The 27573-nt window shown below is 35.9% G+C and overlaps 1 protein-coding gene across 1 annotated transcript in view; it reads right to left on the reverse strand.

The window, feature by feature from the left end:
* epha5 (EPH receptor A5) overlaps nt 1-4306 on the reverse strand; it is a 105851-nt gene extending 101545 nt beyond the window's left edge. The window contains exon 1 of the mRNA XM_077243266.1: nt 4016-4306. Coding sequence (XP_077099381.1) covers nt 4016-4100 — 85 coding nt within the window. The 5' untranslated portion in view covers nt 4101-4306. The remainder of the gene's footprint in view (nt 1-4015) is intronic.
* Nucleotides 4307-27573: the final 23267 nt, after the last annotated feature.

The following is a 27573-nucleotide window of genomic DNA, read 5'->3' on the forward strand; positions in this document are numbered from 1 at the left end:
TCTGAATATCTCAGCATTGTCCTGTGTGACGGAGCAATTCTGCACCACAACTTGACGGGCAACTTAATTGGAGAGTGAGATGATGCACCTCCATTTGTCCTGCATCTGTTTTAAATGCCTCGTCACATACGTGGGTACGTCTACATCATTACCAAAGCACACCCATCCAGAGAGGTTGGTTATGTCTGGACACACAAATCATATTTGATCACTTGCAATTAATAGTGGGGTCAGTCTGAGAAAAGGTCTGAGCATAGCCTTGGTCAATTTGTCAATGTGTTTTCATAGGCATTAATAAGTAAAGAAAGAATGAACATGAACATATGTATATAAAATAGAATTGAAGTGTTATGTCATTAAAAATGTAATTAATCTCATACAATAAAATCACTGAATTCCATGAATGTAATAATCATATAAACCCTTAAAGGAAAGCTGCACACATGTAAACGTGTTTTAGAAGCTGTCAGTATGTGATATTGTAATATCATCAAAAATGAATGAGGATTTGGTCAAAATTGCAACCACAAGGGTAAAAAAAAATGTAAGTGAAATTATAAATAATATAATATTATATTTCATATTTTAAATATTTAGATGGGAGAGTGTATTGCAATGGATAAACTAAAATGACACAGTGTGTCTCATATGTTTTTTTGGGGGGAAACCCCTCATAAAGGTGAAAACACACCTGAAAATCAATCCTGGATGGAAAATATTATCCAGACACTTAGCATCTGAATACCTACAAAATCACATTGGCTTTTTACAATATTGATCAAAATCTGCCTGAACACTGAAACCAATCATTGAAAATATACCCTATAGGAAGTATAATAGAAAGTGGAAAATAATTTCTTTCCTAATCTTTGCCCTTGGTTAAATTGAGTGCATATTCTATGTGAGCTGTGTATAAAACAATCCTTTCTTTTTTATATTACTGTGCCAGTATTTCATACGCAGAGTAGGTCACAGGTCCTTTTTATTATCTGCTGGAACCTTTTACGAATGAGTACCGCAACAGCTAATTAGATGACCTTTACATTCACATCCCGATATGGGCTGAATTTTAATTTGACCTTGTGTTGATCAAAGGTTGTGTGGCGAGACTATTTAGCATGTGTGAGATGACTCACAATAGCAATATCATTTTTGGCTCCAAAACAACAAGCTAACGACTACCAACCCAAATGACACAATGGTGCTAAAAAAAAAGAAAAAAAGAATGCAAAATACCTATCAGAACCATTAGTCAAAAGTAAAAAAAAAAATTAAAAAAAATTCACTTCATGCCCTAATCAATAAGGCCAAAAGTTGGATGGGAGAGAGAGATTATTGATTTTACATGTTATGTAACCCAAAATTTGAGACTCACCGTTTTATCTAAAACCGTGAAACTTGATATGTGTTTTGGCCGTTCATTTACACGACAACTGCGTTTTGGGTGCCTGAAAATGTAAAATTTTGAAAACGGGTTTCAAATTGGACATTTTTGAAAACGTTCTCCATGTAAACAACAAAAATGTGATTCTCTGAAGATGATGACGTCATGCACATGTGTATTACGTGTTCAGTCTATATTGTTCCATCGCCATCTAATGGTCTGGCAACAGAATACAGTGTTTTTAGCCGTTTTCGCGGATCCGTGTGAAACGGGGATCGTTTGGACAATGGTGTCGTCTGTACATGGGAAAACTCAAAGGAAAATCTTCTCCGTTTTAAGGGTATCGTTGTTGTGTAAACATACCCTCACTCATACCCATTAGAACAAATCTGCTAAGGGGAAAAAACACTGAATTACATTTACATTTAACCTGTTTTAACACCAAATGAAATAATCCGTTTGGCGCATTTAAATGTCTCGAAATGAGGTCTAAGTGTCTTTTGTTTGAATGACAGACACCGATGTGCATTGTCCTACTTAAACTGAAAGAAAATATCCTGGGGAGAATCCCATAAATCTAATTAGCAGGAAGAAGTACAGTTCTGAACTAGATAAAAGAGAGGTTATGTCCATCCTTAGGCAAATACAAGTGTTTAAAGAGGTGCGATATATGGCAATCTAACTTTGAGGGGGGAAGAAAACACATTTTAAAACCGAACAAAGTAAACCATGAAAGAAAGATTCTCAAGAAACACTACAGGACATTTTCTTGTAGAATATTTAATGCAAATAGTCTGATTTGATGCCTTTCTGCTTTGGAATACTCAAGGTTAAACAGTCTAAATACAACGGGTATAATGGTTCATGTTTATTTCAAGTGTTTTTAAAGCACTCTGCCCTACAGATCACAGTTCACCGCAGTTCTCAGCTCTCAGAATCGACAGGTTCGTTCCAATTCTGCCAGACTTGCAGCTATTGTGATTTTCAAGTGTCCGTTGTCCTCGCGCGTCTGCCGGACCATTGTGCCAGTCTGTGTAGGCACCCAGGCGCCCTCCCCCATCCTGCTCTCGTTTTTATTGTGCCATCATCAGCGTACAATCAATCAACTCATCCCCACACTTGTCATCGCATTAACCATATGCTGACTTCTGCTCATTACAATATTTACATATTCTATAGTCCGCGCACTTCAGCCATAGTGATAAATTGGAACACATTAATTCTAGTTGCAGATAATTTGCTGACATTTTCCATGGTAACCATGGGTGAAATATTTGGTTTATTTAATTTAAAATGTCTACTAGTTAAAATGTACAAAAGCTTGAAAGGGTTTTCATGCAAATATACTGTTGTATCCTGGGAAATAAATCTGTAAAATGTGGAATGGTGCTTATTTTTCTCTGACCACTACAAAGCAAATTTAGGGAACTTTGATGCACGCCGTCTCGGTTTCCTTTGTCTCTACGACTGTAATGCAAATTCAACATCCCACGTGTACACTTCAGCTATCACAAAAAAAAGACATCATATTTATACCAAACGTGTCATTGTGGCCAACTCCATTATCTTTTTAGCACGTTTAACCTCTGAAAAGAACATTTATATTTAAAACCTTCAAGAAGTGCCTCATCTTTGTCTCCTTGCACTGTAGAAATCATTACATATAGACATTCCTTTTCATCCTGCAATAATCTAGCATTTAAGATCTATGTCCTACAACAGGTCTTAAAATAGACTATTGAATCTACATTAAAGCTTCACTGAATAGTGCTTTCATTCTGATCATCTTTGAATGGATGTTTATTGAACACCACGATTCATAAAGTCTTTGAACAAGTTCAATGGAGCTTTTTAAAGGAAATGAAGCAATGCACAATACACTTTATGACTTCTATCCGTGTTTTCAGTGAATGGGGGGCAGTGAACTGAGACTTTTAAATACCACCTGACTGGGAGTTTGGTGAACTGTAATCACTGATGTTCAGGAACTTCTGCTCTGGTGTGAAATCATTACTGGCTTTTATGGACAATATATTACATAATGCTTCAACATTTCAACCTGTGTAGAGAACATTTATGTTAGAGAGCAACATGTACCGTATACCTTAAAATACCCATGTAGACCCATACAACATATTCTGGAGAAGATCTGATGGGGGTTTGATGCATTTATCAATATACTTACAGAAAGTACATTTATCAATATACTTAATGTATATTGTGAACCCTGGTTATAATCTATCTTTTAAAATAATAATAATGGTTATTTAAAACCAAAACGGTGACAATCTGATATCATTGGAGAACCTTTTTAAGTTCTACAAACAACTTTTAAAAATTATTTATTTATTTAGTAACGATTGTGTAGCCTACCAGTAATGCAGACACCACATCCGAGACAACTCACTAATCTGAGGAACCTTTAATGAAACATCAAGAACTTTTGTTTTTGTCTCAGCCATAGAGCCACCCAAGAACCCAATGTATCCAAAAATGGCTTTGAATAAGAAAAGCGTTCTTTGCTGACCCATTGAAGAACCTTTACTTCCAGAACTGTCTTCTCTTTGCGGAATCCCGTCAACCATCATATCCCTGCAAATATCCCCTTTCCCAGATTTCTCCGTGTCTTACCTTCATTACTAGGAATGCAGAAAGTCCTGAACGCGCCGAGACTGAACACGCAAATCCAGGCGATGTAACTCCACCGTGAACGCATACTCGTCGACTGAAGAAATGTGTCGAAATGAATGAACGTACTGAAATCACATCAGCACTGGAACGATCCTGCGAGAGTTCCGGAGGACATGAGGACCACTGACCGAAGACACGCAGGGAGAAACACACATTTGAGCGGAGAGAACCGGCGTGCACGTTGCGGTGAGTGTTTGAGAGTCGCGGACGCGGAGCTGTCAGACACGCACACACACAGCCGACAGCACGAGGAAGAGGAGGAGGAGTGAACGATTACAGCTCTCCAATAGACATCAGTGACTGCTCATGACATGAGACTCATCTAGACTAATGAAGGTGTCAGACGAATAATGTTCAAAAATGACATCTATGTGCACGTTGTGTCAGTATTGATCGTGTTTGACTGATAATACTCTACAATTTCCCTAATAAGAAAAAAGAAAGCTTGCTATTAAGATGCATGCATGATATAGGCCTACTTGCACTTTCTATGAATCCATGAAGCATTGTACCTAGTATTAAAAGTAATCATACTCTGTTAAAAAATGCCTGAAGACAAAATAATTAACTACGTAATATACCTATTTATAGTTTAATATTTTTATTTAGGCCTACCTGTTTCTTAATTATCCATCCATTCATCCATCCATCTATCGTTCTATTGTACATACATATGTCTGTCTTTCTGTCTCTATCTATATCTATCTATCTATCTATCTATCTATCTATCTATCTATCTATCTATCTATCTATCTATCTATCTATCTATCTATCTATCTGTCTGTCTATATGTCTGTCTTTATGTCTCTATCTATATCTATCTATCTATCTATCTATCTATCTATCTATCTATCTATCTATCTATCTATCTATCTATCTATATATCTATCTATCTATCTATCTATCTATAATAATACTGTGATAATGGTTCTATTTAAAACCAAAAGGGTTTAACAGTTCAGTCCCAACTTTCTACAAACAACTATTTTCTGGTTATTTGGAAAACCATTGTACAGTTGATATGTATATATAATGAGGACATACAATTAATTCATGAAATAGGAACAATTGGAATAATAGGTAAATGTTAGTGGCAATGATAATACATCAGTTGTAAAAAAAATAATAATAATGATTGTGTTAATTAGTGTTTACATAATATACTGAATGCAGTTTTGTAAGAAAAAACAAAAAGTAAAACACTAATAATATGGCAACAAATGTGATTTAAGCTTGCATGACCTTTTTTATCTTTAGCTGTATTTTTCACTGCATTCTTAAAATCCAAATTTTAGCCGAAGCAGCACTTCCACCCACAAGATTATGTGGCTCAATGACTGCAGCTCAATCTCTTTCATCTGCATGATTATACATATTCCCGTGCCGTGCCCTCCTGACACATCCCACGCTCCTCAACATCCTCATTCACCACACACTCTTCAGCAGCCAACATCAGACTCGGATCCTGAGTTCAAAATCACAAACTAAAGAACATCAACCATGCCTTTGTCTTCAGATGTCAACAAAAACAGGGAAGGGAAGAGATGGGTTACAGCATCATTGTTTCTGTTGCACGTGACATCGCACAATCATGGTCAGGTCCGGATGATACATTTATAGATAAAGAACAGAGCACAATAAAAAATAATGCCCAAAAAAAGTGTAAAAGTATTTAAATCTGGTTAGATGTGTTAAATAAATATTTATCTAATCAAATATGGTATGATATGCATTGCTGAGTCATTGATAAATATTTGCTATAAGGTGCTTACTGGCAAAAGGCACCTCAAAGTCTCATGCCCTTCCTTCAGTGTACGTTTAAGGGCATTTTGAGGGCACCTAAATACAAAGCACCTATATATAATATATATATATATATATATATATATATATATATATATATATATATATATATATATATATATATATATATTATTATTTTTTTTAAAGAAATGAATACTTTTTTCAGCAAGAATGTGTTAAATTGACCACACATGACAATAAAAAAAACTATTTAAATTAAATGCTGTTCTTTTGAACTTTATATTCATTCAAGAATCCTGAAAAAATTGTATCACGGTTTCCACAAAAATATCACTCAGTACAACTGTTTTCAACATTGATAATAATAATAATAATAATAATAATAATAATAATAAATGTTTCTTGAGCAGCAGCATATTAGAATGATTTCTGAAGGATGGATTTTTGATCATGTGACTGAAGACTGGAGTAATGATGCTGAAAATTCAGCTTTGATCACAGTAATATATTCTTTTTAAATACAAAACAGTTATTTTAATTATAATAATATTTTCCAATTTTTTAAGTTTTTATGTATTTCTGATCAAATAAATGCAACATTGGTGAGCATAAGAAACTTCTTTTAAAAACTTAGATTTTTTTTAGTAGTGAATCTTAAGGACAGTTGTTGTCTAAATGGTTCCAATGCACAGTGTTGGGTCCGAGTCCACCTTGTGGATTCCAAGTCCTGAACCAATCGGGTTTGAGTGGGAGACGTTTATTAATGTCTTGTTATCATAATTTTTTGTTGTTAGTTTTTTTTTATCTTACATGACGTGTATTCGGCTTTATTCCAAAAAAATCAAAAGTAAGTGTAAATGACAAGTTCGAGTACAAATCCACCCGAGAGCATACAAGTTCAAGTTTGTTTATAATTGCAATCTAAGTCCGAGTCCAACTACCCCTACTCTACTGAAGAGGAATTAAAGAAGCAGCTTCTAAATTAAAGAGTGAACTGGACTTGTCATAGACTTCAGCAAAGACCCACGCTGTCTGATCCTAAAACAGCAGGGTCTTTGCCACCACACTCAGAGCGGAGGCTTGTTTTAGGCAGACACAGCTGAGCTGTCACTACTGATAACCGTGTCCTGGCATTTAAGAGAGAGAGGACTTGGACAAGAGTACAGGAAGAGGAACAATCCACGAGTCAGCACACACAATCTCAGAGCAGCACACTGTTGCATTGTGGGATGTAGGGTGACTCAGAAGCCAGTGGGTAGACATGACTGATAAAATGCAAACTATAATATGGTTAGACATAAGAGGACACTTCAAATAACCATTAACACACTAAAAAAATATGTAAGGTTAACCTTAACAGATTTTATTATAGCTCTCTGAAATATGTGATTCTGATTGGTCAATTCCCTCGAGAAAAAGAAGTACAGTTTAGAAAACTTTAAAAAAAATGGTAACACTATTTTAAAGTGACGGAGTTACACGTCACATATACTTAAAATAGTAATATTGGTAAATTTTGCATAATTACAATAGGGTTTTTTTATTTTCTAAGTATGTTTATTTAGTTTTTATTCATTTTTATTTCAACTTCAGTTATTTTGGTATAGGTTAAACTAAATGAAAATGATAAATTTGGCCTTGGCACCTAGCTGGAATAAAATAAGTTTAAGTTCTTGTAATGGGTAGCTGTATAAATCAGACGACGAAGTAAACAATATAGAAACACAACCACACAAATTTACATGAGAGCCGAAAAGCGACTAAATATAACAGGGAGTATAAATACAAGGTGAAAATAATGACAGACAGGTGCAGATAATATGTAACCATAGAAAAATAACGAGGACATAATTAGAAACAAAGGAAACAAAACTAAACAGAGCAGGGATACAGGAACTAAAGAGAACAAAACAGAATATCAAAATAAGAGTCCATAATCGTGACAGTAGTTCCCCCTCCTGGAAGGCGCATCATCGTGGCATAACTGCTAATCCAACTGTGGAGGGATGGAGGGGACTTTGGAGTCGGGTGTGAAGGCAGGTGATGGACAGGGACCAGTAGGAGCCGGTAGAGGGAAACACCATGGCGGAGCTGATGGCGTGAGGAGCCACGGTGTAACTTTGACTGAAGGTCCGGGCGGAACCTGAGGACTGACTGACGGAGGCATAACCAAAAGTGATGGAGACCTAGGCTGAGCTGAGAAGCGGACGGACCAGGCGTTATCCCTGCCCGGCCCGGAAGGGTCGAGGAGCAGTCGATGAGCCGGAAGTCTGTGGTGGAAGCAGAGAAATGACTGACTGAAGCTGATCCGGAGCTACGAGGGAGCCCGTAAGAGTCCTAGGGCTGACGGACCATGGTGGAGCAGAGGGAGCGGGGTGGAGACTGATAGGCTGAGGTGGAGACATGGGCCTGGAGGCCTTAGTTGAAGCAAGAGAATCCAATGCTGAGCTGAGGATCGGGAAGCCAGAAGTGGAGCCGGAGAGTTGCATGGAGTTAGTGGCGGGGGAAGAGCAGAGGAGCTGGACGACACCAGCAGAGATGGCGGATCCAGGGGACTGGATGGAATCAGCAGAGGAGATGGAGCCAGGAAGGGGGTGAATCAAGGGTGGGAACTCAGAAGGGAACTGGATCCATGGACCACAAGTCGATAAAGCAGTGGATAGACTGGGCAGCGCACTTCAACTCTGAGATGATCCAGGTGGCAGGCACTGGCGGTTGTTCTGCGGTAGGGTTAGGCTCCTTCTCTGCCTTGCAAATGATGATAGAGGAACTGCTGTGCAGCAACACCCATCACAAACATTTAAATAGGGCTCTTGGTTCGAGGAAGAGCACTGCTGGTAAGTCCATCTTTTTGTTCACTTGTTTTGAGGGTCGGTTCTTCTATAACAGGTGGCTGTATAAATCACACAACATAGGAGATTACCAAAGAAAAACCTTCAATTAAAATTTAATTAGGAAAACACTGGAGATCGCAGAGTAACAATAGAAACACAACCACACAAATGTAAATGACAACTGACAAGGGACTAAACATAACAGGGAGTATAAATGCAAGGCAAACATAATGACTGACAGGTGCAGATAATATTTAACCATAGGAAAAAACATGGACATAATCATTTAACTAAGGGGACTGAAACTAAACAGAGCAGGGAAACAAAAGAGAATATTTTAAAATTAAAGTACATAACCGTGACAGTTCTTTATATATTTTTATTTATTTAAAGTAATTAAAACTAAACTAAAATTGGATTGGATTGTTTTAGATTTAGTTAACTATAATTATCCCCCGACTTTCTTTCAAGAAGTGAATAAAGCTGACCGACTCTCCATGTTGTGTGGCTTTTCCCTGCAGAGAATGTGTATAACAAGCATTGTGAACCTGTTGAACCTGATCTATACTATCTAAACTGGACTGGATTTGTTTGGTTTTCTCAGATCTAAAGAGTTTTTTCAATTAGATTCGGTTAACACTTAATTTCAATGGTCCATTTTTCAGACATTCTACTAACTATAAGTACATTTCCAACTAAATGTCAACTAACTGTCATTAGAGTATTAGTAGACTGTTAAGGATTAGTAGAATAAGTTCAAGTAGCCTATTTGCAAAGTTACTTCTAGTCAGTAGAATATCTGTTGGACGACCTTCACAATAAAGAGTTAGCAGATATTAAGCAGAGTTTCTTCTAATAGCCTAATGATTAGTAGTTGACATGTAATTGCAAGTTACTTAAAGTTAGTAAAATGTCTAAAGTGGACCATTGAAATAAAGTGCTACCTAATTTTGTGTAACAGGCCAAGCATACATAAAGCAATATTTATGTTTTGATTACTAAGTGTACTTCTCACATTTGTAAACTTAGCAAGTGGTATTGAAGTTGATAATTGTGCATTTCACTTTGTGTCTGTTTTCAAGAAACATGAAGCACACTGATTCACTGGTCACTGGCCACTGCCAGATTTTTTTCCCCCTTCTTTTCATAAAGCTCGACAGTGAGACAGTGACGAATAGCAGTGATTGATCACCCCATTGTTACACATGACATGATTTCATTAACAATGTGGGGGGAAACAGTTTGGAAGCTTTCAATTCCTTCCATTTCCAAAGGTGATTTGGTCTTTCAATGAAACTGAGAGGATTGCTTAATGAAATTACTTTGAATTCATTTTTTAAAAGCAATGTGAATGGTGCTAGTCCATGGAAAAGTCACTGCTATAATGCTATAGGTTGTTGTGGTTGGTTTCCAGGGTGTTGCTATAGGGTGGCTAGGGTGTTCTGAGGGGATGTCGCTAGGTAAATACTATGGTGTCCTGGTTAGTTGCTAAGGGGGGTTGATGGTGTTGTCGATACTATAATTTTTATTATCCTTATCGTATTTGATGTGAATGGGCCTTGAGTGTAAATATTACACCCTCAAGTCTGTATTATATTTGCTCAGATACTCAATTTTTAGAGTTTAAAAAAGAAAAAGAAAGCATACGCCGTCTCGTAAAACAGTTGCAGAAAGAACTAGACAGGGTGTCAAATAAGGTTAACCAGTGGTGTAAAGTATATGACTTAAGTATCTTTTTTGGCTACTTTGCAGTTTTACTGAGTATCAAAATATTGCAACTTTTACTCTCTACTTGACTGCATTTTTGAATAAGTATATGTAATCTTTACTCCAGAACATTTGTGATGAGTGATACAATTACTCCTTACATTTTGCATGCTAGCTAACTTTTCCTGAAGCAGTTTATATCTGCTACAGAAGAAGTGAATGCGATCTACAGGGCATTGAAAGTACTATATCTTGTGTGTTTTGCCCTCACTCACCAAAACTTGTCAACATGGCTACTTCACGTGAATGTGAGTGCATTAGCAGGTGTTTCATAGGTGACTGCAGCCGAAACCAGCACATCCCGTGCAAGTAGGCTTTGACTATTTCATTTTACTTAACATTATTTTATTGATTCATTCCTTTGAAGATACGGATATTGGTTTACTTATGCCCTTTTTGAGCACTTGAGCTTAGCTGAGAGCTTAGCTTGAGTGTTTAAATTATGATGGTGAAAATTTTTTTCCCTCTTCACATTAAGTGTAAAAAAAAATACTTTTAAAAGTAAAAGTTGTAAATAAAACAAAATATTGGATAATATGTTTAAAAAGAAAACACTGTTTCAGCTTTAAACTTGTTCGTTTATTGAAAAGTGTTATGTATTTGTAATTAGTTATGAAATTTACTCTGAATGTCTGAGTGAACATTGTTTCTACACTAAATTTATTTGAATTTTCAATTAATTTGGTTTCGATGGGACCATCCTGCATTTCGTCAGCACCTTTTCATTCTGCCCTTGCGTTCACCATTCTGGATCTCAATGAGAACTTAAATGAGTTTCTCCTCAGAGTAATAGAGACGCTTGCCTCAAAACATATAATGAAAATCTACTGAAAATCTACCTATATCTATATATTGTGCTATTACATAATAGTCATTGTAAGTCAATGACTGTCTTCACATATATATCAAAATAAACTGAAAGAGATATTGAGAGCAATCATCGCAGCATGTTTTAAGCCAGTCCTTGAGCATGTTGGAGGCTCCTGAGGTAACACTGTGAAACTCAAGCATATGGTGAGTGTGTGAGCTGCATACGAGCAGACCAGACGTCTGCTACACTGCGTCTCGCTATGACACCGCTGACAGATGCAATTCACTCACATAGAAAGACGCTATATGCTGAATGCAAACTTTTTATTACATAAATTGCATAATTTGATTCTTCGTTATAAGTCAACTCATCAGATGCAATTTGCAAAATCCCGCTTGCTGTCTGGATTGTGGGTGAAAGGCTTAACCCCCCGTGGTGAGGTTCGGCTAACATGTTCCTGTGATGTTATACAACACCAATGCTAGCAAACTAGTTCAACCACATGACTTCAGACTCTTTGGATATTGGTGCTATTAGGTTTCCTCTATTTAGTTTAATATATGATTTTATACCTTTCAACTTTTTGTTTTCACTGGCAAAAAAATGTCTATCGTCAATAGTGTAGCAATATATGAAGCAAACCACAAAGGTTTCTGTTGTTCATTGTGACAAATCCACATGACCAACAACAAATCGACTGCCAAATCTGTGTGGAGAAATAGTTTGCCCTCACGTGAAATTGTAAATGTCATAGATAGTAACTACTATCTCAAACTACCAAAATTTGTGTATATATCAGACACGTATTTTGCAATAAACTTACATACCTTATAAATTACATTTGTAGCATTTGTTTGGCACAAATGTTTCTTTTAAACTTTGTAATACTTATAATCAATCAACGAATTCAGTTCAATTCACATTTGTTTGTATAACACTTTTCACAATACATAACGGCTTATCAGAAAACACATCTTTATATATTACAATTTCGATTAATCTGTTATCAGAGGTCGCTGTGTCAAAATAGTATCCATATGTAAGAAATCTACAGGTCTAAGATAACACAAATCAAGCAGTTAGCTAAAATCATGTATTCATTTACACAAACAATGAGCTCAATAAAGTGATCACAGTGATTACAATACTGTATATAGAACTTTTGGCAGTAGTAAAAATGGATTCAGTAGTACATATTGATTCATATTATTTGGTGTCATCTGAAGTCCCCATAAGAGGCTGGATTCATACTGGAGCTGGTGTAATCTCTTGTTACTGAACAGAAAAGCAAATGGGAAATAATGAGCATACATAACATTGGCTGTTCATAACATTTCAAGCAATACATAGTCATCTGCATTTGATATAACTGGAGTGCAATTATGAGATGCATTATGTGAATGCCTGGCTAAAGAGATGTGTATTTAATCTAGATTTAAAATGATATGCAATTATTTAAAATGATTATGTTTTTTACAGTGCTTAATGGGGTTATTTTAAGTGCAATGTTTTATATCTGTCTTTTGTCCAGTTGTTCAGTGCATGATGTGACATGATGAGACTGAAGAGATTTAAACTGACAAGCTTAAAAAGCACAAAAAAACACAGTCCTGTTAATGAAAGCCTATTGAGGTCAAACACTTTTATTTTCATCACTCTTTTGGTTCTATTTTCCTGTAAAATATTACGTTATAGACAACACACTCTTTTCATAATTTGTAACTATTTAAAATTTTGGCGAAATGGTGGCAAATTTGTATCAATTCAAAGGATGTCATTCATACATTTTGGTACAATCTCATCCCCCCCCTGAGGGCCAGGCTTTAATATTTTTTTCTCAAAATCATATGGTTTTGTACAAATGAAATTGTATGAATTCATATGAGATCACCATCTTTTAATACAATTATGTTTTCTCATGATATCAGGTTGTTATTGAAGTTCCATACATGTAGTCATGCCAACTAAAGAAAGAATACATGCAATTACTTATATTACAATATTACTAGAATTGTACTTATTCCAAGCAGGTTCCATTTTCATCCCAACCTTTTCTTTTTTTTTTTTTTTTCTTTTTTTTTTTTGCCCAGTGATGACAACAATTTCATTTAAATTCAGCAGCTTTTATTGGAAATGAATGACTTCTTGTCTTGTTGCTGCATTTAGTTGTTTTCATTTGGTTACATCCCTAATGTAATGTTACTAATAAGATGGTCCCACTTTATATTAAGTGTCTTTAACTACTATGTACTACCATTTAAATGAATAATTTAAGAGAATGTGCTTATTGTGTACATACATGTTTTTACAATGTAAATGTCAGTCACATAGTAGTGTGACTGAGTGTTGTGTTACTGGTCATGTCACATTGGAAAAAAAATTACTGTAGTTTTTCTACTGTTTAAGAATTGTAGCCTGCAACTTGACACATTTAACATCAGAGTCATTCAGAGCTTCATTATTCCAAAACAATGTCAGAAAGAAGTTCTGTCTCTAATTAAAACCATCATAACACATGCAGGGTGGAAATGAATAATAGATCTTGACAGCACTTGGTGTGTTATCTTTGGACTAGTGGCTGTGGATAATCATATATGACACAGATATGCATTTTGTCACAAAGACATGGTGAAATTCTCTGTACAGTGTGCAGCAATTATTGCATCATTCATACATATGATTGCATTAGGATTTTCAAAATGTAGCTATGAAGTTCATTCATCATGAATGTGAGCAGATATTTGCATATTATCCCAATCTATCAACTGATAATTACTCAGAAACGCGTCTGGGGTTGCTGTTAAATACTGAGGAGGGTTGGTTTGGGCCATGAACTGCCAGGCCCAGCTGTCTGAACCACAAATCTTCTTAGTCCAAAGGGAGGGGGAGGAGAAGAGTGGGTTGTTAAAATTGCAAGCCCGTCTGTTACCGTGCATGCGCAAGTATCTCACATAGAAACATCCCTGTCTCCACAGTACACGGAAAACCGGTAATACTCTGATTTATACTCTAATCCTCTGACACACTGACACTGGCACCTTAGGGCTGCAGAGAGAAACCACCAACAGTTTGATCCTGGTTATAGTGGCCGGTGTGTGGCTGTTGAGGTCGCACATGCATATGACACTTCTAATCACACAACCCACAACACTGATTGTACCTCAGGGATTTGGGAGAGTAACATGAGGAGACTTAGCTGATGAGTTTATTCATCACTTGCTTTGCATAATGGTTCACCCTGTCAAGATACTTACAATGTCATTAGTGGTGAACTTCTAAAATGAGGAAGCAGTGTCTCTCTGCACTCTGCAATGTAAATTCACGTTCAGTTCCATCTGATTTTTACACATTTTTCTGGACTGAAGGCATTTGAAACACCATTGTTTTTTACCCATAGTTGGGAGTATGCAGGGAACAGGTTTTAGTTGGTGTTATAACAATGTAATAACTGTGTTATTAATTTTGTATGACAACATTGCATTTTCTATTAGAATCCTATTTATTAAAAATTAGACACACATGTTATGTTTTAATCCTGTTTATATTGCTTACTAAATACAATGATACAAAAGCATATTTCATGTAGATTTCATTTGTTATTTTTAATTAATCATCATGTTTTATTGCAAGGCTTACGTTCAAAATAGTTTTGAGTGCTGCTGCTCACTGCATACTGCAGTGTATATGCTAAATTAAGTTGTATATTATCTGAAGCGGTACAAACTATGCACAAATTAGGTTTCAAACAGTAGTATGCTACATTTTCATGTTGCATGTTTAAAATGTGTGTTCAATACAATAATAACTAGAATAATAATAATGCTAAATTGCACAATGCATACAATTTAGATCGTTACGCTTTATTTTAATGGTCCATTTTAGAAATTATACTAACAATAAATAACTTTGCGACGACATGTCAACTAACTCAGAGTATTGTTAGACTGTTAGGTTCTGGTTTGTAGAATAAATTGACATATAGTTGCAAAGTTGCAATAATATATTGTATATATTGTAAAATGTCTGTTGAGGAGCATCACAATAAAGAGTTAGATATTAAAGAGACAGTCTACTAATACTCTGATGAGAGTTAGTTGACGTAGTTGGCTGAAAAGTTACTTATAGTTAGTAGAATGTCTAAAGCGGACCATCAAAATAAAGTATTAAAGTAAAATATTTCATTTTTAATTGTGCATACTTTACTATTATTATAAGTAGAAGTTAAATGTGCAACAAGGACATTGTTAAAATTAAGTGTTAACGTAATAATTACTGTATAAATGATGCACAAATACATGCAACTAAACCTTAACCAAACTCTAATCTAACCCTAATCCTCAAGTAAGTACATGTAGCTATCTAATATTAGTACTTAATTACATTGACTCTTTCTGTGACCTGTGTGAAATAAAATAATACATAATATTACCATACATTAGAAAATTATCTCTTAGAGTATATCCAGCTCTAAGTCATGATTTGTTTGATCATTTTATGCAACTGTGTAATTTTTGTATTGCATATTTTTTAATGTGTTACACTTTCCAATAATAAAAAGCAAACTCGGATATTATTTTAATTGATACAGAAAATGCTGTGTTCATGCTGCGTAATTGCTTTTTTTGTGACACTGGCGAAAGATCTGGCTGCACTTGGCAGGACAAGGGCAATTAACACTTGAAAGGGCAGAAAGAAAAGGAAGTTGTAAAAAAGAACACCATGGTTTCCTCCTGCCAAAGCCTGCCACATCTAGTTAACAGCTGAGCTAAATAGCTTTGTTAGGTGTTTTTTAGCCCAAAGAGACAGCTCATCAGTGCAGGCATTTATGAAACAGGAGGAAAACTGCAGACTGCTCCGTGTGGAAAAAAGACAATGCTCCCCAGTCTATAACAATGGACAGCCTCATCTCCATAATCCCCCTCTTCCTGAACGCAGAGAGAGAGAGAGAGAGAGAGAGAGAGAGAGAGAGAGAGAGAGAGAGAGAGAGAGAGAGAGAGAGAGAGAGAGAGAGAGAGATAGTTAGGGCACACACTCAGACCCCGGCTGGCTGTGTCATCTCTGACAGCTTTATTAAAAGCGAAGGGCTGAATTGCTGTGTGTTCACCAGCTTTGCCATTTGGACTAGCGCAGAATTGTGGAAGTGTGATGCCAATTGACCCCAATGCACACACAGGACATCAAAGACGGTTTCTCGCCCCATGCGACCGCTGGGTTTCACTGTGAAGTGATTAGCCCCGCGCGTACGGCCCGAATCCTGTTACACACATCTAAAGTTCAGCTGCAATTTCGAATGTCTCTAAATAAGTACAACTTCTAATAAAACTGCTAAAAAAAAAAAAAATCTGATGGATAGTTTATAATTTTTGTTGTAAGAAAAAAGTCATTTTAGTATAATTGTATATTTGATGTCTCTTTTTACTCTGAAATATTTATTGACTTTTATAAAGTAAACATAAGACTAATGTTTATTGTAGTACTATTTCAATTTGAACACATACTAGTTTGAAGCAACTTATGTTTACTTAATTATCCAAAGAACAAAATAATTTTCCGTCAAAATATGATCCATCAAGCTTCTGAGGAACATTTTTTTGTTAATTTATCAATCATCATTGTAATGCACTGCAGTTTTCCCCCCAACAATAAAAACTACAGAGAAGTTTGATCATAAATCTAACCATTAAATATCTTATTGGACATGTTGTTTAGAGAAGTAGAATGACATTGAAAATGATATGCATTTATGTACGTAATCTGTTATATTGCATATACAATACTGTTATAATACTGTTATAAAGATGAATGTAAATCGATTTACATTACAAGCAATACGAATTTCATTTTATGTTTTGGCCATATGAGCAACTGCACCAAATTGCTTATTTTGCTTGCTGTCCTAATACACGGACATATTCTCATATATCATACTGAAAGTCATAAAAGTATAAGATCAAATACGTCACTCAACAAAAACATAAACACTTTTTTTATCTATCATTTTATTATAATTTTTTATTTTTTATTCTTTATTATTTAAAAAATATATTATTGATTTTATTTTCGGACTATAATTTCATATGTCAGGCTGGTAACATAAAAAGAAACAGTACACATTTTCATTTTATTTCATTGTAGCACTATAAATCATTATAAATGTCTTGCTGATTTCAATTGCTAACAAACTCCTAAACTTCATTGTCTCAATAAATCCTAAATTAATTTATTTGTGCTTAAATTGTATACTTGCACTATATTTCTTTAAAAATAAATGGTTTGATAATTCCTTTTCTAACGCTATCTAAAATTCGACTCTTTTTTCACAAAATAATTTGCACAGACTGGTTAAAAAGCTTCACTTGCTCTGCAATAAATGGAAATTGGCTGAAATTCCTCCTTGAAGTCCAATGAGGCGTGCAAATGACTCTCTGCACTCCTACAGACTGCAGTCTGCATTCAAAGCATCTTAAAATGCGACAGCTGATTTATGATTAGACATTCATACATATTACAGATGCTATTAACTGAAAACATACAAGTGATCCTGAAAGAGCTCGCCTTGCAAGGTCGGTCATGGCTATTTCCATGTGTCTATCATCACAGGTGTGTGATTGCATCATGCTCTGTATACGTCCTTTTTTTCACGCGCTAATGACCCCTACAGACTTCTTATCTGTCAAATACCTCGCCAAATCACTGATAGCGAGTTCAACTTTTGCCTTCAAATCATCCATTTCCTCATAGCGTATCATTGGGGAGGGGGTGTTTTCTTTTCTGAAGGGCTTTCTGACCTCTAAAGTAGACATAGTGATAAATGGAGCTTTAGGAGGCAACTTTGAACTTGTCCTCAGGCAGAAAAAAAAAAAGAGTACAAAGAGCAAAAATGGCTTTGGTGTGCCACAGACAAAAAAAAAAAAGACAAAAAAAAGATAAGCAGTAAATGTGCTTTACAGGCTTATCAGAGTGGATAAAGTCTCTTTTAGATTATAATACATTTATGAATGTAAATATATAATTTTCTAATGAGGTAAGCAGCCGGTTACAGTAAAAGCGTGTTCTCCACTTTGGGACCGTATCCATTTCAACGGACTAATTTGTTTATGAAAACAATTATTTCATCATATAATATACTCCCGGTCATCAGACCGTCTGAGTGCATGTCGATATGGAGACGATTGTTATCATCTTGTAAATGCTATAAGAGTAATCTGATCATGATAAACTGATACTTCCTCTGTTTTTATGGCTTGATTTTCTGGGAGGCTCTGCAAACACGATGTACCGTACAAACAAGGTTGTACTATTAAGATATTGTACATCTTACCGTATTTGGCAAGACGACATAGATAATTTGGCTGTAAAATGTTGTAAGAATATAACTGTGGTCATCAGAACTTTACTGTATAAGTCCAGTGACTGTAAAAATAAACACGTCTGTGGTCGGTAAAAGTAAAAAAGTATTTTACGCTCACCAAAGCTGCATTTATTCAATTAAAAATAAAGTAATCAGTAATGCTACAAAATATGATTACAATTTAAAATAGCTGTTTTCTATTTGAATAATGCAATTTATTCCTGTGATCAAAGCTGAATTTTCAGCATCATTACTCCAGTCTTCAGTGTCACATGATCCTTCAGAAATCATATGATGGTTTGATGCTAAAGAAACATTTATGTTTCTTAACATTTATTATGATCAATGCTGAGAAATCTATTGTACTATCACACTGAAACAACTCATTAATTCATAATTGTTCATAATTGGCTATTTTATAAGTAACGTGACATTCAATGTCACAGCAAACATAAACATGGGACGCTTTATCATAGAACACATGCGGTATCAATGCCTTGTTGTCCTGTGCAAAGGTTGGACTTCGTCTGGACCACAATGAGGGGACATTCAATATAGATAAGAATGAAAACATGTCCTCATAGGTAACGAGGTGAAGGAAAGAACAAACCTTTCCTTGATAACAAAGTCCAGGTGTGCTAACAATAGACTGCACTATACAATACATGAGAAAGAGATTGTGTTTATTCCCAACAATCAAGCAGACTAACCTCTTGTGTTTTTCACCTGTGAAACACATTTCTTCACTTCCATTGGTGGAGAACTTGTTTCTAAGGGCAGTTCCTGTGGACTCTGAGCCCCTGGGAACGGAGAGAGACAGAGACAGAGACAGAGATCACCATTAGTGTAAGAAAGGTCAGTATGTCCTTCTGACCTTTCAGCTCTTAATGGACTACTTGAATATTACCATTCGTTATTACAGCTGAAACATAGACATCCTAAATGGGTGAATAAACTGTGATTTTAAAACAAACTACATGTTATTTGAACTCAAACCCTGTAGCCATTAACGAGTTACCTCGTCTTTTATGAGAAAATAGGGGCTTTTGCACCAGATAGTTCTAGGAACTAGCCACCACGGTGGTTCCCCGATAACTAATGATTCCCATAGGAACGTTTTCTGGTTGCATTCGCACTGCCAGTATTGCGTTCGGATGCTCGCATTATCCGTGTTCATCAGTTTACGATCTGTCTAACAGTCCTGTCTAATATGTTATTACTGTAGATCGTTATTTGATAGAACTGTTATACATAGAAAGTAGACCGTATATGAAAAGGTATGAGGTATGATGTCCAGTGTTTGCTAGCTGAGCTGAAATACATAATCATGTTTCTCTTGGTCCCCTCAAAGTTGGGTTGAATTAAATGACAATTAATAGGTAATTTTCATTGTCATTTAATTGAAATTACTGAACTTAAATATACAAGCTTGACAAAATTGATTATTCTAGAAGAAATTTTCAGATGACACTTAGAGGCTTTTGCATCTGAACTCTTCATATATAGGCTATAATCTGTGTGTTTACACAGCTTTTTTAAAAATGGCGAGTGCTGGTGTTTCACGTGCGTTCGGCCAATCAGCGTACACAAACGTCACTGGTAGTTCCTATAGTGCTGGTTTAAACCCGACTCGGAAGTAGGAGCTAAATTAGTTCCTCCAAAAGGAGTTCCTAGAACTTAAATCGTTCCTAGTTTCTGCGGTGCAAACACGCCGACATTCGGGAACTTCCGCCATTAGTTCTAGGAACTGTGAAAAGGTTCCTCCGGTGTGAAAGCCCCTATTGCTTACCAGTCTGTTTTTACAGCTTTCTGTGTTTTCCACTTATACGCTAGGGGGGCTCTTTTACACATCTTCTGAAAGAGTACAGAATCTCCTGATCAAAACACAGGCAAAGAAGAAGCAGAAACAAGTGATCTCATATGTAAGCAGATGCATATGAAAAACAATGCAATCATCAACATTATACAGCAGGGCCTACATGTAAATCAAAACTGCCTAATGTTACTGAATGTTACTGGGAGCTTTGGGGGGGTTGATGGACTCGATCTACTCCATCTGTGTTTTAATCATCATTCTGAATCCGATATGGATGTAGTCTTTGACAAAAACATGATTTTCTCAGCTTTTCACTCAAAATGTTGCTTCTTCTTTTTTTTTTTTTTACGAAATTTACCAAGTGTTGATAAATAAGGCTCTGTTCTTTCTTTTGACATATTGCATGTTCATATATTCATACAGCAAAATATTCTGAGGGCCATGAAGTTTTTGTGAAAATGACTAAAAACACTTGCGATGGCTGGCAACTTAAAAAAAAAAAAAAAAAAAAAAAAAAGGCTGTCTGAGTGATTAAGAGTTAAGAGTGATTTGGGTATTCTGATTGAAGCTTGTTAATATCCGATACTTCTTGCCAGTTTTTTTAGCAATATGCACCAGGCGGCAGTGAACAGACTGTGGGCATGCCGTCTGGTCTAGAAGAACACAAAGTAAATTCATAACAATGAGCACATGGTGATTGCAATTCAGGCTACGTACTGTACAGCAACAATTACATGGTCGCTGTGGGGCCACAACAAAAAATGCCTTTGGAATGTCAATGCATTCTGTTAGACTTGTCTTCCCATGTCATCCGTTTTATGTCAAGGAAACCAAAAGGGTGCTGAAATGTTTGCCCCTGTCATGGTTGTCATATATATATATATATATATATATATATATATATATATATATATATATATATATATATATATATATATATATATATATATATATATGTATATATATATGTGCCACAAACTATAAAACCAGATGGTTTCTGACACTTGTTACAGCCTGAAAACATTGCATCCTATCACTCTCTCTCCCTCCATTGAACACACACCCTCCCGAGAACACACTGTGTGTGCCGTTACCTTCCTGAAAACACACTGCCCTTGAGCTAACGACGGCAAAGAAAACTGCTGCCTGAACATTTATTCGACACTTGAGATGTCTTCATCCCACACACAGAAGATTCCTGTACCTGACTCAGTCTTTACAACAAATGTAGGCCACCACGGTTCTCCAACTACCCTGCTCCATCTTTGTGTCAGCCACAAACCTGCTAACTCTCTAATTTCGACGACTTTGAGCGCTCCCCTCCCCCTCGATTGAAGCCTGTGAGTTTCAAGCGATACTCTTTTCCTTATGCTAGCAGCACTAGCTCACTCACTCTATATGTGTCCTACTTTCTGCAGCCCAGCATGAATAATGTGCTGCAAGTCTCATGAAAGAATCATCGCTGGCGATGAATAATTGATCCAACAGAGAAATGTAAGTGTAGGTTACAAAGTGTGTTTACCCACACAAAGTTAAGCACTCTGCTTTATTAATCAACACTATCTGAATCTGAGCAACACTCTGATCTATTATCGCTTCGTACAGCCAAACTCTGGACACTATATTAATGGTTTCAAATGGATGAATGACACAGAAGGAGTAAAGAGATGTTTGTGAAACTCCCATGGGAGCATTATAAGGGCTTTAGTGATGATTGCATAAAGAGGACAGTAAAGTCATTTAGACATATAAAAAGCTGAAATCAAGGTATCCCTAACCCCAATTCATTAGAGCAATCTGTTGTAATAAAGCAAAAGTATGAGGATCAAGCCACAAACTGTCTGTCAGGTTAGGGAAACATTCAATATGTACAGTTCTAGGGTAGTCCAGGAATGTCAATGAGAATCATCCATCCATCCGTCCATTTTCCGAAACACTTGTCCCATATAGGGTCACAGAATGCTGGAGCCTATCCCAATTTCTAGGGGCTGTAGGCAGAGAAACACCTTGGATGTTTGGCTGGTCATTCTCAGGGCTTGAATGACAACCAACAAAATCAAATTCTGATGAAGAACTTCCGACAGGAATAGGCAATCTGACTAAATTTAATGCACAGCTAGTTTGTGTCATTATATTCAATCACGATTCAGGTGGCTCAGTGGGTAGCGCTGTTGCAAGCAGAGCAACATTTTGAGTCCCGTCTGAGCCAAGAGGTCTTTCTGTGTGGAGTTTGCATGTGTTGGCGTTGACCAGGTGCTTTGGTTTCCCCAGAGAATGTCTAATAAGGGGAGAACTTCCACTCTCAGTAAACAGTGGAACTCTGATGGAACTACAACCAAAATTCGGTATAATAGGACTTCAAAACTGTACCAAGTACAAATGGTTTAGGTCCACATAGATTGGTGCATCCTAACTCTTGGAAGCTGTGTAAAGCCACCGAAACAGATTGGAATTGGCAGCTCTTGTCAATTTTGTGCTCAATATTCAACAAACTGTGAGTGAATGATCTGTGAGTGGTCCGTATGAGCCAAAATTAAGATGAATTTGAAATGTATACAGTGGCTACAGACACTGGGAGCAATTACCAACTAGTGCCACCAACTGATCTTACCAATATTTCAGGAGAAATCACATTGGGATTAGGACTTAGATTATAAATAGCAGAGTGTTTCAAAGCAGGATGTTGTATCTACACCATATTTGATGAAAAGTGACTGAAGAATACGAGTTTTAAACCACTGCTCTATGTATTGTTCAAGCACTCCATCAAGCTTCCTTTTGCCAGCTGAATCTTCATTAGGTCACAAAGCGTAGATAGAGATATGTAGTGACTATATTATTATTTTTAAACAATGAATTCTGCTTGTGAGCACAATGTATTCTTGGTTTTCCAGTTGGAAGATAATTATAGATCTAAAGAATGAAAATCTACAGGATCTTCAGAGATAATGAAGAGGTACAGAAGTGCTGTGTTCATCTAGAGAAGCACCTTAAAGCCATTAACTGCACTAGCATGCAAATGAAATGTAAATTCTCAAAAGCCTTAAAAAACGACCACAGTTGTCAGTTTAAATTTAGATTAAAAAAAATGTATTGGGTTCAAGGGGAGGGGAAAATTCCTCTAAAAGGACAGTGAAAGGCAAAATGATTGCATGAACAAAAAAGAATAGTGTGACAAGAACAGCAAAGGACATTTGTAAATTTAATTGCTGATTAATTTTAATTTTTTAAGTGATGATCTCTTTGCTATATTATATAAAAATATAATTTTGTTCCTCAAGGCTGTCACAACGCAAAAAATAGTACTTCTCTACCAAGTGATGCCTGTATCTATTGATTTTGCTTGTAATACATGCATATTTGTTTTGTATACATGTGGGGTACATTTGATTTTACAGCAGTATTTCACAACATTTACATTAAAAAATTTTTTTTTAAACACTTATTCTAAATTATCCTTTTTCTCAAACCTCAGTGCAGGCGTCAGACTGAGTGTCCACTGAGAGAAGCTGCCGCCCTACCTGTCAAAATTAATGTAATCCAACTTCATTAAATGATAAAGAATTTATTTTTAAATACTTTAACGTCCCTTCGCAAAAATGTACTTTTTAAAGACTTAAATGTCCCTTTCCATTCGATGAACATCATACATAATAATTCAGAGACCCAGACTAAGTAGAAAATGAGTGTATCCATTTTGTAGCATTTTCAATGAATGTCGATATATATAAAATACTGGACAAGCGCAATGTTTATGACTACAGTATTACATAATACATAATAATTTTGCAAGTTTAACATTATATGCCAGAAATTGCCCTCTACATATTTTTTTTCCCTAATTATTCATAATTAGCATGCAATCTATTAGTATAGCCATGATTTTTAATAAACATTTCTATTAAATAAACTTAACAATAAAACATTTTATATAGCCATAAAACAGCAATTGTTATGTTGTAGTTCTGGTTTTGTTTTCATTCTGTTCCCTGTTCTAGTTTGTATGGAAGCTAGTTTGTATTGTTTCCACCACAGAATAAAATATTTCAAAAGATCATTTTGAATTTTTAGCTCACAATGGCGAGTTTACATCTCGTTTTTACAAATGTTTTATCCTTAAGTTTATTGTTAAGTTGAATAACAGTGCATTAACCAAATGGACAAATGATGTTGTGTAGGGTGTCATAGTTCCCATCACACACCCTGGCTTGGCACGGCTCCATTACGCCACAGTGTCAACGAAAGGCTTCGGCTCTTTCAGAGCATGTCAGATGTGGGAATGTTTGCAGACTGTTGAGATCGTGGCATCATCAGCATTGTATGCCTCCATCCTCCTCTGCTTTCCATTCAGGGTGGGAATAGCTGTGGGGCCGCTCACAGGCCCACCGGTCGCCTCCGTCTACAGGACGGGCCATCTGCCTCTGGCTGTTGATTGACAGGACAAGCTCGGGAGACGCAGTCGTGCCAATGGCGGAGGGCAGAGGACACCAACTGCGAGAGAGACAGACGAGACCATCAGGAAAACAGCCTGCTGCTCGTAACTGCCATGTTTTACTCCGGGACTTGGGGATGAGGGCAGGAACCACAATGACACAACCAAAAAAAAAAAATGGGATGTCATAACAGAATAAAGACATATCCATCAATAAAATGATGTGTTTAGTAAATGAATAGTTGTTTGTGAGTTTAGTTTTAGGAAATTTGGTGTCAGAAATTGATGTTGTTGAAGGGATTTGTTACAACAGATTTCACAACCAATTCGTACGAATTCGTGTGGATTGTCTAAACCCCAGTGATGGTCAGGTTTAGGGGCGGAGTCAGGGGTAGTTCATTCGTGTGAATTCATATGAATTAGCCACCTCGTAAAATTCGCCGTGAGATCAGGTTGGCAAACCTGAGTCATCCTGTCTGTAATGATTATATCCACTGGAGGCAAGTTGAAGTGAGAACCCAAATGCAATTTATTAACAAAACGTGATCAAACATAAAACAAAGCCATGAAACTGGAAACTCAACACAAGAACAAGAACATAGACAGGAAACATTCAATACTCGACCAAGACATAGGGCACACATGAGGGCTTAAATACATAGACTAATTACAAGACAAGGAGGAACACCTGTGAACAATGATCAGACGATTAACCAATGACAATACACATGCCAGGATCACACGGCAAACAGGGAATCACATGACAAGACACAGAAACATGACATGAGACAAGAACCAAAACCAAATCGTGACACTGTCCAAAATCTTTTTTTTCTTAAAAATGTAAATGCTACACACAAAAATCCAAAGTATTATTTTATGTCCCCCTCACTGCCTTTAAATGAACATGATTTTATTTTTATTTTTTTTATTCTTTATTGAAACAAATCTTTTTATCATTGGTTTTCACACAAATTGTGTTATTCTATCAACATTTTTTTAGCACTATTTCTGTGAAAGCCTGCAACATTTAAGACTAATGGTTTGTTTTCTTTTGATCAATGGGGAAAGATGTGCCTCTGATGAAATTATTTCGTTTTAATATAGATTCTTGTTTATTGTGGTAGTTATTATTTTAAGATCACAATCATTTGTTTGATGTCTTTTGAAGAAGTGCTCCATAAACATGGACCACTTAGCCTGGGCTTTTACAGTATAGCTTTAACAGATAACAGTCTTTAAAATTTCATAACTGCTGCTGTGATAACCTCAGTGTGAATATTTCATAGTGCTGTACAGAAAATTTACTGTGAGTGCAAATCGGAGACAATAAACAGAGCTAAGAGTGTCGATTTATTCTCAGAATCATACTGTCAGGAAGTAGGAAATCACATTCATTTATTTCTACTTAGTGTTTTAAATGTAATTTTTAAACATGCATTTAGATAACTTGATGAATATCTAAGTGAACAACTGGATTGATTTTTACTTAAATCGAAGTGTATTGTTAACCAAACCATTTTTTGTTGTTTAAAAAATAATGGAAGGGGAAGGGACTCACAAAAAAAAGAAAAAAAAGTGTCAACTTACATAACTAATTGATTTAAAGTTTGGTAAAAACATGCAACCTCAAATCAATCAATCAATCAATCAATCAATCAATCAATCAATCAATCAATCAATCCATCCATCCATTAATCCATCCATCCATCAATTTATCCATCCACCCATCCAACCACCCATCCATCATCCATCCATCCATCCATTCATCAATTAATCCATCCATCCATCCATCAATTTATCCATCCATCCATCCATCCATCAATGTATCATTAAATCCATGCATCCATCCATCAAATTATCCATCCATCCATTTGTCCATCCATTCATCCACCCACCCATCCATTCATCCATCCATCCACCCATTCATCCATTTATCCATCCGTCCATGCACCCATCCATCAATTCATTTGTTCATCCATTCATCAATTTATCCACTCATCCATCCATCGTGTACAAACCACTGATACAATGTAATTATATTAAAGCTATTAAAATTACTTGGATTTATCTTTTTATTAGTGCTACTGAAAGTGTTAGGTTACACTTTTTTATAGTGTCCTCGTTACAGTATAATTGTACAATAAAGTGCTGAAAATATTAATTTACCACTTGTAATTAATATAAGGTTTAGGGTTTGGATTTTTAGAGTTAGTTACATGTAATTATACATAATTTACTGTTATTACTATAATAAGTACATGTAACATGCATAACAATAACGTGTTACCAAGTATTACAATAACACTATATTTATCAGTAGACCTACTTAATATTTAGAACAGAGAATAATCAAAAAAAATAATAAAGGAATATTTCAATATTGCAATGATTGTGTTTTGATGCATAACTTATATTTAATACAAATACATATGTATTAAAAACAAATTATATTGTTCAGAAGTAAAAGTCCAGTGAGTCATTTCCTAAATCCCCGACTGCATATCTCCAGTAGTACGTGATTGTTACCACAGATCCTCTTTGCAAAGGCAGCACAATGGGGGAAAAGGCCTATTATATAACTACACCGCTGATGTTATCAGTACAACTGTATTTGACTGCAGTAGGAAGTATTAAATCAATAGATATTTATCTTTGGTGAATAAGAGGCGTCAATGTTAGCCATAACTGCTGATATAGATCATACAAAGCCTGCAAATTCA

This window comes from Siphateles boraxobius, unplaced genomic scaffold, assembly GCF_051911475.1.
Source record: "Siphateles boraxobius isolate OS27281-9 unplaced genomic scaffold, OSU_SipBor_1 25, whole genome shotgun sequence".
NCBI classification, from domain to species: domain Eukaryota; kingdom Metazoa; phylum Chordata; class Actinopteri; order Cypriniformes; family Leuciscidae; genus Siphateles; species Siphateles boraxobius.